This window comes from Palaemon carinicauda, chromosome 31, assembly GCF_036898095.1.
Source record: "Palaemon carinicauda isolate YSFRI2023 chromosome 31, ASM3689809v2, whole genome shotgun sequence".
Lineage (NCBI taxonomy): Eukaryota > Metazoa > Arthropoda > Malacostraca > Decapoda > Palaemonidae > Palaemon > Palaemon carinicauda.
Window position 1 is genome coordinate 8,160,321 of NC_090755.1, and position 17,500 is coordinate 8,177,820.

The 17,500-nt window shown below is 35.1% G+C and overlaps 1 protein-coding gene across 1 annotated transcript in view; it reads right to left on the bottom strand.

Annotated features, from left to right (window-relative positions):
* Positions 1-17,500, bottom strand: part of LOC137625086 (ADAMTS-like protein 1) — a 134,425-nt gene that overhangs the window by 77,280 nt on the left and 39,645 nt on the right. The window contains exons 2-3 of the mRNA XM_068356017.1: positions 16,417-16,538; positions 9,700-9,952 (exon numbers count right to left, since the gene is read on the bottom strand). Of these exons, the coding sequence (XP_068212118.1) occupies positions 9,700-9,952; positions 16,417-16,538 (375 nt within the window). The remainder of the gene's footprint in view (positions 1-9,699; positions 9,953-16,416; positions 16,539-17,500) is intronic.

Genomic DNA, 17,500 nt, shown 5'->3' on the forward strand with positions numbered 1-17,500 from the left:
ATAATAATAATAATAATAATAATAATAATAATAATAATAATAATAATAATAATAATAATAATAATAATAATAAAGGATTATTATATTGAAGACTGAGTACTGTCACATAAGAATTTTATATAGATATCCAAAAGCAAATATTCCTTTAAATTCTATTACAATGAAATATTATTATTATTATCATCAAATGCTAAGCTACAACCCTAGTTGGAAAAGAAGGATGCTATAAGCCCAGGGGCTCCAACGAGGAAAATAGCCCAGTGAGGAAAGGAAATAAGGAAAAATAAAATATTTCAAGAAAAGTAACAACATTAAAGTGAGTATTTCCTATCTAAACTTTAAAAACTATAACAAAACAAGAGGAAGATAAACTAAATACAACAGTGTGCCCGAGGTGTACCCTCAAGCAAGAGAACTCTAACCAAAGACAGTGGAATACCATGATACAGAAGTTATAGCACTACCCAAGACTAGAGAATAATGGTTTGATTTTGGAGTGTCCTTCTCCTAGAAGAGCTGCTTACCATACCTGAAGAGTCTCTTCTACCCAAAAATAATATTCAGTTAACCGTCAGAATTTATTCATTATGGAGAGGAAAATGTGTCGGAAATAAATTTTCAGGCATAGTGAGAATTCATTACTTTTCACGCTGAGGTCCAGATTGGAAAAATATACTAGTAGAGGAAAAAAGAAAATTACAATAGTATTTACACAATACCCCGTCGAAGAAAAGAAAATTACAATAGTATTTACACAATACCCCGTTGAAGAAAAGAAAATTACAATAGTATTTACACAATACCCCGTTGAATTTACGGGCTGCCCAGCGGAAAGAGCCCGTGTCTTACGTATGGTAAGGCAATCTACACACACACACACAATACCCCGTTGAAGGAAAAAAAAAAAGTTTATACGAAAATCGGTTCTTTGATAAGCATATGATTCATATACTATTTTGGAAAAAAATTGGGAAGGAAATTTAGAAGATTGAGAAAATATGTAATGATGGAGTCAATGCTCAAATTATTAAAAGAAATGAAACAAATTAAATAAGTAAATAAACCAATTAAAAAGAATGTAACTGTATTCCAATATATGAACATAAAAAAGGAAAAAATTGGTAACTCTTTCAATAAATTACTATAAACTAGAAAAAGCACACTGAGAGTGCAGACCTCCACCACGGCAGCTTATTTCTCGAAACCAGCTTGCCTTTCTCAGATTCAATTTAGATCGTAGGCGTATTTGGGGTTAAGGCTAGGGTTAATTTGGTCAACCTTTTGCTCGACCTTGGCCTTGACCTTTGACCTAGAGCTTTAAAAATTGAATTACTTAAAAGTCTCTACATAACAATTAATCCATTAAAGTTTCTCTAAAATCTTTGAGTAAAACTGAGACCAGGATGTTGTTCACAAACAAACAAACAGACCAACAGGGGCGAAAAGATAACCTGCTCCCAACTCCGCTGGCGGAGGTAATAAATTGTAAAGATATGATTCGATTCTAATAAGGAAAATGAATACATCAGAAAGAGGTAACTATTCTCACTGTCTTGGGTTAGAGTTCTCTTGCTTGAGGTTACACTTTGGTACACTTTTCTATCTTATTTGTCTTCATATTTTTTTTTTTTTTGAAGCTTAATAGTTTATGAAAAATTTAGTCTAATGTAGTTACTGTCCTTAAAATATTTTATTTCAATTGTTAATTACTTTCCTTGTAGTTTATTTATTTCCTTATTCACTTTCCTCACTGATATTTTTTCTCTGTTGGAGCCCTTAGGCTTATAGCATTTTGCTTATCCAGCTAGTGTTGTAGGTTAGCAAATACTACTACTACTACTACTACTACTACTACTACTACTAATAATAATAATAATAATAATAATAATAATAATAATTATAATAATAATAATAATAATAATAATAAAAAGTTATTGCTGGACCAAAGGAAAAAAATATTTTGATAGACCGAAGAAAAGTCTTTGGTAGACGGAAGAAGAAAAAGTTTCTGGTGTACCGAAGAAAAATATTTTTGGTGTACCGAAGAAAATGTTTTTGGTGAACTAAAGCATAAAAGTTTTTGGTTTTTTGGTGGACCAAAGAAAAAAAGTTTTTGGTGAACCAAAGCATAAAAGTTTTTTTTTTTTTGTTGGACCAAAGAAAAAAAGATTTTGGTGAACCAAAGCATAAAAGTTTTTGGTTTTTTGGTGGACCAAAGAAAAAAAGTTTTTAGTGGACCAAAGCATAAAAGTTTTTGGTTTTTTTGGTGGACCAAAGAAAAAAGTTTTTGGTGAAACCAAAGCATAAAAAGTTTTTGGATTTTTGGTGGACCAAAGAAAAAAGTTTTTGGTGAACCAAAGCATAAAAGTTTTTGGTTTTTTGTGGACCAAAGAAAAAGTTTTTGGTGAACCAAAGCATGAAAGTTTTTGTTTTTTTGGTGGACCAAAGAAAAAGTTTTTGGTGAACCAAAGCATAAAAGTTTTTGGTTTTTTGGTGGACCAAAGAAAAAAGTTTTTGGTGAACCAAAGCATAAAAGTTATTGGTTTTTTGGTGGACCAAAGAAAAAAGTTTTTGGTGAACCAAAGCATAAAAGTTTTGGTTTTTTGGTGGACCAAAGAAAAAGTTTTTGGTGAACCAAAGCATAAAAGTTTTTGGTTTTTTTGTTGGACCAAAGAAAAAAAGTTTTTGCTGAACCAAAGCATAAAAGTTTTTGGTTTTTTTGTTGGACCAAAAAAAAAAAAAAAGTTTTTGCTGAACCAAAGCATAAAAGTTTTTGGTGGACTGAAGAAAATGCTTTTGGTGGACCAAAGAAAAAATGGTTTTGGTAGACCAAAGCATAAAAATATTTGGACTGAAGAAAAATATTTTTGGTGGACCAAAGGAAAAAAGCTTTTGGTGAACCAAAGCTTAAATGTTTTTGGTTTTATGGGTGGACCAAAGAAAAAAAGTTTTTGGTAGACCAAAGCATAAAAATGTTTGGACTGAAGAAAATATTTTTGGTGGACCAAAGAAAAAAAGTTTTTAGTGGACCAAAGCTTTAAAGTTTTTGGTGGACTGAAGAAAATACTTTTGGTGGACCAAGGAAAAAAAGTTTTTGGTAGACCAAAGCATAAAAATTTTTGGACTGAAGAAAAATATTTTTGGTGGACCAAAGAAAAAAAAGCTTTTGGTGAACCAAAGCAATAAAGTTTTTGGTGAACCGAAGAAAAATGTTTTGGTGGACCAAAGAAAAAAAGTTTTTAGTGGACCAAAGCATAAAAGTTTTGGTGGACTGAAGAAAATGCTTTTGGTGGACCAAAGAAAAAAAGGTTTAGGTGGACCAAAACATAAAGGTTTTGGTGAACCGAAGAAAATGCTTTTGGTGGACTAAAAAAAAGTTTTTGGTAGACCAGAGCATAAAAATTTTTGAACTGAAGAAAAATATTTTTGGTGGACCAAAGAAAAAAAGCTTTTGGTGAACCAAAGCATAAAAGTTTTTGGTGGACTGAAAAAAAATGTTTTGGTGGACCGAAGAAAATGTTTTGGTGGACCGAAGAAAAATGTTTTGGTGGACCGAAGAAAAAAGGATTTTGACGGATGGAAAAAAAAAAGCTTCTGGTGGATAAAAGAAGAAAAGACTTTTGGTGGACCGAAGAAAAAAAGTTTTTAGTGGACCGTCCGATGAGTCAGCCTCTGCCAATGACAGAGATTGACGCCTAAAGAACTCACCTTGAGTCTCTCAATCATTCCTCCTCCTCACTAACAGTCTTCTCATTCTTTCTTTCTTAAAAAAAAAAAAAAAAAAAAAAAAAAAAAAAAAAAAAAAAAAAACTCTTCACCCTACATTTTTCTCCAATTTTTTCTCTTGCCCCAATCATCATAATCATTTCCTAATGGGGTGTCTTACCACGGAATAAGTCATTTTTATTATATATATATATATATATATATATATATATATATATATATATATATATATAATATATATATATATATATATATATTATATATACATATATATAATATATATATATATTTATATATATAATATATATATAATATATATATATATATATATATATATATATATATATATATATGTATATATTATATATATATTATATATATTTTATATATATATATAATATAAATATATATATATATATATATATATATATATATATATATATATATATATATATATATATATATATATTTATTTATATTAACAATAAGTCATTGCTGTTCAAACGTACAAACAATAATGCACATTTTCCTCCTACTTAAAACCTATACTAATTACTATCACTCGACAATACTTTTAAAAGTAGCGTACAAATTTTTGACACATTCCCTCTCTCTCTCTCTCTCTCTCTCTCTCTCTCTCTCTCTCTCTCTCTCTCTCTCTCTCAATGTGGCAATTTCTGTACATACAAAATAGCAAATACTTGGAATAAGACTTCCAGCGGATGTAGTAAACAGTAACAAGGTAAACGAGTTCAAGAATAAGTTAGACAAGATCATAAGAACTCCCAAAATGCTTAAAATATTTTGTTTTTTTGTTTTTGTTTGTTCATCCACTGACATGATGCGGAGACGTGATTACAACTTATGATGCTCACATAGATCTCAGAGAGTTGTTGTTGTTGTTGTTGTTGTTGTTGTTATTGTTGTTGTTTTGTTTCTGATCTTAAGCCGTGAGGCCAAGGAACATCCCAAAATAAATCAAGGAGTTAAAGCCGTCTTTCAAGGAACTAATCCTCCACTTAACTTTTTCTCCCGAGGAAATTGAAGAAGGATGACTCTCTCTCTCTCTCTCTCTCTCTCTCTCTCTCTCTCTCTCTCTCTCTCTCTCTCTCTCTTATACTCAGAAATAGGCAACCAATGTCTTCAGTGAAATTTCATCTACGAAAATTTCCCATCTAAAGATTTGGCATGGGAGAGAGAGAGAGAGAGAGAGAGAGAGAGAGAGAGAGAGAGTGAGAGAGAGCAGGGTCATCTACGAAATTTTCCCATCTAGAGATTTTGACAAACGTGTATATGTATATGTGTGTGTGTGAGAGAGAGAGAGAGAGAGAGAGAGAGAGAGAGAGAGAGAGAGAGAGCAGGGTCATCTACGAAATTTTCCCATCTAGAGATTTTGACAAACGTGTGTATATGTATATGTGAGAGAGAGAGAGAGAGAGAGAGAGAGAGAGAGAGAGAGAATGTGTCAAAAAAGTTAAGGAAATATCAAACGATGTAGTGGCAAAAAGCGGGTCTCGAAGTCTGGCCAATGCCACACAAGTCAAAAGTGGATAAATGATAGATTAAAAATGTCATGGGGTTGATGCCACACAAGAGAGAATGGATGCCCCCCCCCCCCCGGGAAGCTGGGGCTGGAGGGAGGGGAGGGGGGAGGGATCCTACCAGTCCCAATACAACTTCAGATTTCAGAAATTTTTCTTTCCCTTTTCATTCAACAGTGAAGAACAGGAATAACTGTTAAATTTTAGGCAGGAAAACAGGTGAACTGTTCTTGCCTGTTCAATGAACAGTTGAACAGACGCTGCTATATGAGGTATATCGTATGTCGTAATAGTTTATACATACGTGTATAATAAGTGACGTTGTTACTTATTTTAGAATGATTTATTGTTAATTTGTTCTCTTCATTTATTTATTTCCTTATTTCCTTTCCTCACTGGGCTATTTTTCCCTGTTGGAGCCCCTGGGCTTATAGCATCTTGCTTTTCCAACTAGGGTTGTAGCTTGGATAGTAATGATAATAATAAATACTCTTGAAAATATTGAACCGTAAGCTACAGATCACAATTGTTTTCAAAGAGTTATGTTTTCTTGAATGGGTTTCATTAATCACAGCACAAAGAAAACAATAACTAGAGGGGCACTCAGTAGAGCGCATACCTCCACTGCGGCAGCTCACTTCTCGACCTTTTGCTCAACCTTGACCTTTGACCTTAATATGTATTAATTGGCGTGGATTTTCATGCACTCAAATATGAACCAAGCTTGAAGTCTCTGTAGCAACGATGTCCAAACTTATGAATTAGACATTTTGCTTGGCCGTGATCTTGAGCCTTGATCTTGACCCTCCAAAATTTAATAATTTCTAGCTTTTTATAATACAGTTAATCCCTGCAAGTTTCATTACTCTACTATCAATATTGTGGCCAGAAAGCTGTTCACAAACAAACACACAAATACACAAACAGGGGGTAAAACATAACCTTCCAACTTCGTTGGCGAAGGTAAAGAGCTGAAAAGGCAATGGAGATATGGTCGAGGCTAAAAAGTCAATATAATCAGGGATAAAAGGACGCTACAAAAGCCTGAAAGTAGTGCCTACAGTGGACCGCATGAGGTGTACCATCGACACTACCCTTTGGTAGCGTATGGGAAAAATCCCTGTCTCGTAATCTGTTGGACGGGAGTTCGGGATCCGCACAAGCTCAATAGTTTCTAGTAGTGTCTGCAACCTCACCATCCTTATGAGCTACGAATTGGGTGCTTCAGGGAGTGTATAAGTCTACCTACTCAGTCATCAGCAGCCATTACCTAGTCCTCCCTGGTCCTAGCTTGGGTGGAGAGGGGGCTTGGGCGCTGATCACATGTATATATGGTCAGTCTCTAGGACATTGTCCTCTTGTATAGATGGTTAATCTGTCCTTTCGTATGTATGGCTAGTCTCTAGGACATAGCCCTGTTATATTCATGGTTGGTCTCTAGGACATTGTCATGTTGTATAATTATATGGTTAATCTCTAGGACATAGCCCTGTTATATACATGGTTAGTCTCTAGGACATAGCCCTGTTATATACATGGTTAGTCTCTAGGACATAGCCCTGTTATATACATGGTTAGTCTCTAGGACATAGCCCTGTTATATACATGGTTAGTCTCTAGGACATAGCCCTGTTATATACATGGTTAGTCTCTAGGACATTGTCATGTTGTATAATTATATGGTTAATCTCTAGGGCATAGCCCTGTTATATACATGGTTAGTCTCTAGGACATTGCCCTGTTGTATATATGGTCAATCTCTAGGACATAGCCCTGTTATATTCATGGTTGGTCTCTAGGACATAGCCCTGTTATATACATGGTTAGTCTCTAGGACATTGTCTTCTTGTATATATGGTCAATCTCTAGGACATAGCCCTGTTATATACATGGTTAGTCTCTAGGACATTGCCCTGTTGTATATATGGTCAATCTCTAGGACATTGTCCTGTTGTATACTGTATATAGTTAATCTCTAGGACATAGCCCTGTTATATACATGGTTAGTCTCTAGGACATTGTCTTCTTGTATATATGGTCAATCTCTAGGACATAGCCCTGTTATATACATGGTTAGTCTCTAGGACATTGCCCTGTTATACATATCAATCTCTCGGACATAGTCCTGTTGTATACTGTATATAGTTAATCTCTAGGACATAGCCCTGTTATATACTTGGTTAGTCTCTAGGACATTGCCCTGTTGTATATATGGTCAATCTCTAGGACATTGTCCTGTTGTATACTGTATATAGTTAATCTCTAGGACATAGCCCTAGTATATACATGGTTAGTCTCAGGACATTGTCCTCTTGTATATATGGTCAATCTCTAGGACATTGTCCTGTTGTATACTGTATATAGTTAATCTCTAGGACATAGCCCTGTTATATACATGGTTAGTCTCAGGACATTGTCCTCTTGTATATATAGTCAATCTCTAGGACATTGTCCTGTTGTATACTGTATATAGTTAATCTCTAGGACATAGCCCTGTTATATACAAGGTTAGTCTCAGGACATTGTCCTCTTGTATATATAGTCAATCTCTAGGACATTGTCCTCTCCTTTACCTCTGCTACTTATGATCAATTTTTAAATCTTTAAACTTTAAACATTTACATATCTTCTGATTAACCTAAGGCTACTGAGAAGCCACCTCTGGCACCACAGACGTAGACAAACACTCTTAACAGCCAAGATCCCTTTTCTCTGTCGAGGGAAATTGAGCGCCAATTTCGACCTAAAAGAATTCCTTACTAACGACCGCAAAAATCTTTTTTTTTTTTCCTCGACTCTGGAATAAAACATTTGGAAGATGTCTCTCTCTCTTCTCGAGGAAGTTTCTCTCTCTCTCTCTCTCTCTCTCTCTCTCTCTCTCTCTCTCTCTCTCTCTCTCTCTCTCTCTCTCTCTCTCGTCCAGAGCCAATCGAAGGGATTGCAAAGTTCATTAGGACACAATCAAAAGGAATTATCGGGAAAGTCCTAGTCTCTCCTTATCTTTGGCGATTTTCCCTAACTGAGTTTCAATCAAATGTGTTTCCTTTACTTCTTCTTTTAAAATTGTAATTATTCGTCTCACGTAAACTCAATTAAAGGTTTAAAGACCGCTCATGAATGGCAGAGGTAAGGGACAGTGACATTGCCCCATCGAACAGGATAATGTCCTAGAGACTGAACATATATATACACATATGATCAGCGCCCAAGATTCCTCTCCCAACCAAGCTAGGACCAAGGAGGGCCAGGTAATGGCTGCTGATGACTCAGCAGATAGACCTATAGGCTCCCCCTAACACCCCATCCTTAGTTCACAGGGATGGTGAGATTGTAGCGAACAAAGAAACTAATGAGTTTGAGCGTTCACCAGTCAGGGACGTTACCACATACTTGTGTGGAGATAGGCATAGTATAATAAATATATTAATAAGTTGTAAACAGTACCTATAATTGAATAGAGAACGAATCCTGTTTTTAGACGATCAGAATATTTTAGAAATATTTAGGGATTGCGAAAATTACTTTTATCTAAGAGGGGATTAAAAGGGGGAACAGGTGCATTTCTAGGGACAAATTTTCCAAAAATTCCATATAAGGGTTATCTAGCTAATTGCCTCCATTCTTCTTCAACCAATTTTCTCTATAAAAATAACAAACTAATTTATGACAATGGTTGTGTAAAATAACTTATTCCCTATCTGCTAAAAAACAACACAACAATAACAACAACAATAACATTTACTAAAATCTTACAATGGCTGCATTTTCTCTATAAAAATAACACACTTTAACTTATTTCCTATCTGCTAAAAAAAGAACACCATAACAACAACAACAACAACAGACACTAATCTATGACAATGGCTGTGTAGAATGACTTATTCCCCATCTGGTAAAAAACACAACAACAACAACAACAACAAAAACAGACAGTAAAATCTGACAATGGCTGCGTCAAATAACTTATTCCCTATCTATTAAAAAAAACAACAACACCACCACCAACAACAACAACAACATAAACAGACACTAAAATCTAACAATGGCTGCGTCAAATGACTTATTCCCTATCTATTGAAAAAAAAAAAAAAAACAACACCAACAACAACAACAAAAGCAAACACTAATATCTAACAATGTCTGCGTCAACTAACTTATTCCCTATCTATTGAAAAAAACAACAAAACCAACAACAACAACAAAAGCAAACACTAAAATCTAACAATGGCTGCGTCAAATAACTTATTCCCTATCTATTGAAAAAAAAAAAACACAACACCACCAACAACAACAACATAAACAGACACTAAAATTGACAATGTCTGCCTCAAATGGCTTATTCCTTATCTATTAAAAAAAGCACAACACCAACACCACAAAAACAACAAAAGCAAACACTAAAATCTAACAATGGCTGCATCAACTAACTCACCTGGCAGCGTCCGTTGATGCAGAGATCAAGTTCGCCTGGCTTGCACCGTGTGCCATCCCTGACCCTAGGGTTGAGGGTCACCACAGGGCCTCCACCTTGGGCGCGACAAGTCAGGGCGCACTGATCTTCCCCTTCGGCTGGCTCCCACTCGTACAGATTGCCCTCGTGGGGAAGACCGTCGTATTCAGAACACTGCACTGCGCGGAAGTCCTTGCTACCGGCGCTGCAAGGATCCAAGTTGCAGAGTTTGTACCTTGAGGAGAGAGAGATAAAGGAAAAGCATAAGTTATTCCGTGAAAGAACGCTCGGGTTATGTAGTAGAGAGTGAATTAGGCTTAATGTTGCTATAATCAACATCGTTATTCCTTTACTGTATAATTTACTCCTAAATCTCAGTGAAAATGTTCGAAAACTGCAGTAATCATCACAAAATACGAAGACCAAATAAGGTAATAGGTTGGCCATGGCACCGCCCAACCGTTGAGATACTACCACTAGAGAGTTATTGGGTTCTTTGACTGGCCAGACTGTACAACATTAGATCCTTCTCTAGTTACGGTTCATTTTCCCTTTGCTTACACATACACAGAATATCCTGACTCATTCTCTACACATTCTCCTTTGTCCTCATACACCGGACAACACTGAGATTACAAAACAAATCTTCTCCATTCAAGGGGTTGACTACTGCACTGTAGTTGTTCAGTGGCTAATTTCCTCTTGGCAAGGGTAGAAGAGACTCTTTAGCTATGGTAAGCAGCTCTTCTAGGAGAAGAACACTCCGAAATCAAACCATTGCTCTCTAGTCTTGGGTAGTGCCATAGCCTTTGTACCATGGTCTTCCACTGTCTTGGGTTTGAGTTCTCTTGCTTAAGGGTACACTAAGCACCCTCCTCTACCTTATTTCGCTTCATCTTTTTTCATTTTTGAAGTTTTTATAGTTAATATATGAGAGATCTAATTCAATTATGTAACTGTTATTAGAATATTTAATTTTCAATATTTATTACTCCTCTTGAAGTTTATTCATTTCCTTGTTCCTTTCTTCACTGGGCTATTCTTCCCTGTTGGAACCCTTGGGCTTATAGCATTTTGCTTTTCCAGCTAGGTTTATAGCTTAGCTTGTGATAATAACAACAACAACAACAACAATAATAATAATAATAATAATAATAATAATAATAATAACGATAACAACAACAATAAAAATAGTAATAATAATTAAAACAACAATAATAATAAAAATAATGATAATAATGATAATTTTCATTAAATAATGAAAGTAGATACATCGATTCAGATAGTCCATTTAATCTCACATTCACCTTGGCTATATTTTTTTTTTTTTTTAGCAGAAGAGTATTTTCTGTTCACCTTCATATATAAGTAAAGGCAGAAAAGCACCACGGATTTTTCCTTATCTCCAAAATAACGTTCATTATGAATGTCCTTTGCTTAAAAGGGGAAATAGCTGAACAGAGAGAGCAAAACCGAAAATTTGAGAAAAAAAAATCGAAGCTCCCAACGTAAAATACCAATTACATAGATAACAGAAGAAACGAAGATAAGGATTAAATAAAATCAAACCATCAACAGCACGTAAGATAAAATCTCGCCTCTTTAACCTTCATGATTTCACAATCGTGAAGGTTGAAAGCAAAGATTTGAGTGATTTTAGCATTCTGGTAGCGTTGTTTGATACAAAGGCTGTCTGAGCATAGACCTGAGAGAGATTTTAGCCTTCTGGAAGCGTTGTTTGTTACAAAGGTTGTCTGAGCAAAGATCTGAGAGAGAGAGATTTTAGCCTTCTGGAGGCGTTGTTTGTTACAAAGGCTGTGTGAGCAAGGATCTGAGAGAGATTTTAGCCTTCTGGAAGCTTTGTTTGTTAGAAAGGCTGTCTGAGCAAAGACCTGAGAGAGATCTTAGCCTTCTGGAAGCGTTGTTTGTTATAAAGGCTGTCTGAGCAAAGATCTGAGAGAGATTTTAGCCTTCTGGAAGCGTTGTTTGTTACAAAGGCTGTCTGAGCAAAGATCTGAGAGAGATTTTAGCCTTCTGGAAGCTTTGTTTGTTAGAAAGGCTGTCTGAGCAAAGACCTGAGAGAGATCTTAGCCTTCTGGAAGCGTTGTTTGTTACAAAGGCTGGCTGAGCAAAGACCTGAGAGAGATTTTAGTCTTCTGGAAGCGTTGTTTGTTACAAAGGCTGGCTGAGCAAAGACCTGAGAGAGATTTTAGTCTTCTGGAAGCATTGTATATGAAATAAAAGCTGTCTGAGCAAAGACCTGATAGAGATTTTAGTCTTCTGGAAGCGTTGTTTGTTACAAAGGCTGGCTGAGCAAAGACCTGAGAGAGATTTTAGTCTTCTGGAAGCATTGTATATGAAATAAAAGCTGTCTGAGCAAAGACCTGAGAGAGATCCTAGCCTTCTGGAAGCGTTGTTTGTTACAAAGGCTGGCTGAGCAAAGACCTGAGAGAGATTTTAGTCTTCTGGAAGCGTTGTTTGTTACAAAGGCTGGCTGAGCAAAGACCTGAGAGAGATTTTAGTCTTCTGGAAGCGTTGTTTGTTACAAAGGCTGGCTGAGCAAAGACCTGAGAGAGATTTTAGTCTTCTGGAAGCATTGTATATGAAATAAAAGCTGTCTGAGCAAAGACCTGAGAGAGATTTTAGTCTTCTGGAAGCGTTGTTTGTTACAAAGGCTGGCTGAGCAAAGACCTGAGAGAGATTTTAGTCTTCTGGAAGCATTGTATATGAAATAAAAGCTGTCTGAGCAAAGACCTGACAGAGATTTTAGTCTTCTGGAAGCGTTGTTTGTTACAAAGGCTGGCTGAGCAAAGACCTGAGAGAGATTTTAGTCTTCTGGAAGCATTGTATATGAAATAAAAGCTGTCTGAGCAAAGACCTGAGAGAGATCCTAGCCTTCTGGAAGCGTTGTTTGTTACAAAGGCTGGCTGAGCAAAGACCTGAGAGAGATTTTAGTGTTCTAGAAGCATTGTTCATGAAATAAACGCCGTCTGAGCAAAGACCTGAGAGAGATCCTAGCCTTCTGGAAGCGTTGTTTGTTACAAAGGCTGGCTGAGCAAAGACCTGAGAGAGATTTTAGTGTTCTAGAAGCATTGTTCATGAAATAAAGGCTGTCTGGGAAAAGATCCCAGAGAGAGTTTAGCTTCTGCAATTTCACAATCAGGTAGCAACAAGGAAAACCGTCTCTCGGTAGTCTTAAAAAAAATTTGGTCTTAAAAATAGCCTCAATGGGTTTGCCAGCGTCAACTGGTGAATCCTTAATGGTCGGCCTAACGAGATTATCGCTTTCCATTCTGGTCGCGCTGATCAATAATCGGTCCAAATATTGCACGCTCGTTAAAGGGGGATTTTGCCCACTTACCTAAGCCCGTCTCCCCCCATCCCCACTTTCCCAAGACAGCCTACTCCCCATCCCCTGCAAGGATTTTTCCTTTCCTCCTTAGGAGTAACGAACAGTTTCATAATCGGAAATATGTGGAAAGAAATAAAAAACCACACACACACACACACACACACACACACACACACACACACACACACACACACATATATATATATATATATATATATATATATATATATATATATATATATATATATATGTATATACAGTATATATATATATATATATATATATATATATATATATATATATATATATATATATATACAAAGCCATGTATCATATACATCCTAATATATGGATTCTCTCTATCTCTGGATGATAATAATAATAATCATAATAATAATAATACTGCCTATAGTTAGCGCAAATCCTTAACGAGCGCTGCTCATCTAATTGGTTCTCAGGGACCTTTCTGAAGGAGGATTTGATAGTTCCTGCTAATTACGTGATTAAATCCAATCGATAGGTTTGGGATTAATCGGGATTGACAAGGATTAGCAGATTGCATTGGGGATTACGTGGGCAAAGCATTGGTCTGAAGGTTAGTAAATGATTCAAGCTGTTTTGAAGCCATTTATAGAATCCACAGATGTTAAATCTATTTTAGTTATTAAGTCTTGTTTTTTCGCGGGTTTCTAAATATAGAAGCCGATTACCAGTATCAAGGCTAAAGACTATTTCGAAAGCTATTTAATACTAGGAGATTATTATTATTATTATTATTATTATTATTATTATTATTATTATCAAGGCTAAAGATTATTTTGAAACCTATTTAAAACTACGAGATTATTATTACTATTATTATTATTATTTTTATTATTATTGTTATTATTATTATTACTTGCTAAGCTACAACCCTAGTTGGAAAAGCAGGATGCTACAAGCCCAGAGGCTCCAACAGGGAACATAGCCCAGCGAGGAAAGGAAATAAGGAAAATAAAGTATTTTAACAACAGTAACAACATTGAAATATTTCATATATAAACTATAAAAACTTAAAAAAAAACAGGAGGAAGAGAAATAAGATAGAGTAGCGTGCCCGAGTGTACCCTTAAGCAAGAGAACTCTACCCCAAGACAGTGAAATACCATGGTACAGAGGCTATAGCACTATCCAAGAGGTTGCTTACAGTCAGTATCAAGGCTAAAGATTATTTTGAAACCTATTCAATACTACTAATTATGTACCCAATTCGAAGTCATGCCTTTTAAATTATAAGGCTCATTACTACACAGTATTCTATAGTCTATTCTTTTTAGTGAGGCAGATTTGCACAGACTTGCAGGGGTGCCCTTTTCGCTCGGAAAAAGTTTCCTGATCGCTGATTGGTTGGACAAGATCATTCTAGCCAATCAGATAGCAGGATACTTTTCCGAGCTAAAAGGGCACCGCTGCGAGTCGGTGCAAATGCGCCTCACTAAAAAGAATTGACTATAGTACTAACTATTAATATATTTTCCACCAAAAAGGCTAAAGATTTGTCGCTAATGTCGTAGTATTAAATAGGTTTCAAAATAATCTTTAGCCTCCATACTGACTGTAAGCAGCCTCTTGGATAGTGCCACAGCCTCTGTACCATAGTATTTCACTGTCTTGGCGTAAAGTTCTCTTGCTTGAGGGTACACTCGGGCACGCTACTCCATCTTATTTCTCTTCCTCTTTTTTTTTTTTTTTTTTTTTTTTTTTTTTAAAGTTATGTAGCTAATTCAAATTCATGCCTTTCCCCTCACAAGGCTCAATACTACACAGCATTCAAGAAGTTTTATTCCAGCTGTGACCAAGCTGTGGAATGATCTTCCTAATCAGGTAGTTGAATCAGCTTAACTTCATTAGTTCAAACTTGCAGCGAATTTTCATATGTTAAACGGGCAGACATAAGTCTCCTTTTATAGTTTATACATAAAAGATCTATTTTAACGTTATTATTGAACTTAAGATAAGTTATATTCATTATTCATTACTTCTCATTTACTTTACTTACTTCCTTGTTTCCTTTCCTCAGTAGGCTATTTTTCCCTGTTGGAGTACTTGGGTTTATAACATCCTGCTTTTCCAACTAAGGTTGTAGTTTAGCTAATAATAATAATAATAATAATAATAATAATAATAATAATAATAATAATAATAATAATAATAATAATAATAAACTATGATGTGACATTGAATGAATATGTAAGATCGTTAATATTTTACAATAAAATTAAAAACAAAAAGATAGAAAAACTTTCTAATTTTTTTTTATAATAGATTAAGAACTTCCGGCTGCCCCATATTTGATCAATTGAAAATCTTACAAATCAAAATACCGAGATGGAAATTTCTATTTTCTTGGTAAAGTATATTACATAGAAATTAAATAATCCAAATATTTTCGACTTTTTCAATAAAAAATAAAAGTAAGTGTCAAATTTTATAGGTTGAAAATTTTAATAAACCTTAGAAATTTATTTATCTATTAAAATATTAATAGAAAAGTAATTAACTTTAATTAATCTAATTCGGAAATCCAAGATTATATCATATGGGTATTTGAATAAATCAGTTAAATCTAAAAATTACACCAAAATTTAATAAAACTTCCCTTGTATTATTATTATTATTATTATTATTATTATTATTATTATTATTATTATTATTATTAGCCAAGCTACAACCCTAGTTGGAAAAGCAAGATGCTATAAGCCCAAGGGCTCCAACAGGGAAAAATGTTCCGGTGTGGAAAGGAAACAAGAAAATAAATAAACGATATAAAAAGTAATGAAAAATTTAAATAAAATATTAAAAAAAACATTAACAACATTAAAACAGATAATTCATATATAACAATAAAGAAACTTGTGTCAGCCTGTTCAACATAATAACATTTAAAGGTTTAAAGGTCGCTCATGAATGGCAGAGGCAAGGGACAGTGACATTGCCCTAGCAATCAGGTCAATGCCCTAGACACTGACCAAATATTATATGATCAGCGCCCAAGCCTCCTCTCCACCCAAGGACCAGGGAGGGCCAGGCAGTGGCTGCTGATGACTCAGCAGATAGAACTATAGACTCCTCCAAACCCCCCAATGGCACTAACGAGTCTGAGCGGGACTCGAACCCCCGACTGGCAAACACTAGGCAGAGACGTTACCAATCAGGCCACAGCAACCCCCATGCAACTTTGAACTTCTGAAATTCAACCGATTCAACTACCCGATTAGGAAGATCATTCCAAAACCAGGTCACAGCTGGAATAAAACAAAGTGTTTATCTGTTTTGCCAACTTGCCCCGCCCGTCGAAGTCCTCTTACCTCACGGAGTCTCCTCGGCACCCGGCGTAGTGAAGACACCGTCTAGACTGGACAGCAGCGCCTCCGTCACAGGTCCTGGAGCATCGGGACCATTCCGACCACTCAGACCATCCTTCCTGCTCCTGCAGAGGAGAGAAACAGACTGCTGTTATTCACTGCCTTTGTGGGTTCATAAAGGGCGTAATATTACAGCAATAATAGTAATAATAGTAATAATGATAGTAGTAAGCGCTGATTAAGGATTTATGCAAGTTTCAACCAATTGTTGAAGGATAATGTATAATGAAAAGTAGTTTGAAGATTCACGTAAGTTTCAACCATTTGTTGAAGGATAATGTATAATGAAAAGTAGTTTAAAGATTTATGTAGGTTTCAACCAATTGATGAAGGATAAAGTATAATGAAAAGCAGTTTGAAGATTTATGTAAGTTTCAACCAATTGTTGAAGGATAATGTATAATGAAAAGTAGTTTGAAGATTTATGTAAGTTTCAACCAATTGTTGAAGGATAATGTATAATGAAAAGTAGTTTGAAGATTCACGTAAGTTTCAACCATTTGTTGAAGGATAATGTATAATGAAAAGTAGTTTGAAGATTCATAATAAGTTTCAACCATTTGTTGAAGGATAATGTATAATGAAAAGTAGTTTGAAGATTTATGTGTTTCAACCAATTGTTGAAGGATAATGTATAATGAAAAGTAGTTTGAAGATTTATGTAAGTTTCAACCAATTGTTGAAGGATAATGTATAATGAAAAGCAGTTTGAAGATTTATGTGTTTCAGCCAATTGATGAAGGATAATGTATAATGAAAAGCAGTTTGAAGATTTATGTAAGTTTCAACCAATTGATGAAGGATAATGTATAATGAAAAGTAGTTTGAAGATTCATGTAAGTTTCAGCCAATTGATGAAGGATAATGTATAATGAAAAGCAGTTTGAAGATTTATGTAAGTTTCAACCAATTGTTGAAGGATAATGTATAATGAAAAGTAGTTTGAAGATTTGTGTAAGTTTCAGCCAATTGATGAAGGATAATGTATAATGAAAAGTAGTTTGAAGATTTGTGTAAGTTTCAGCCA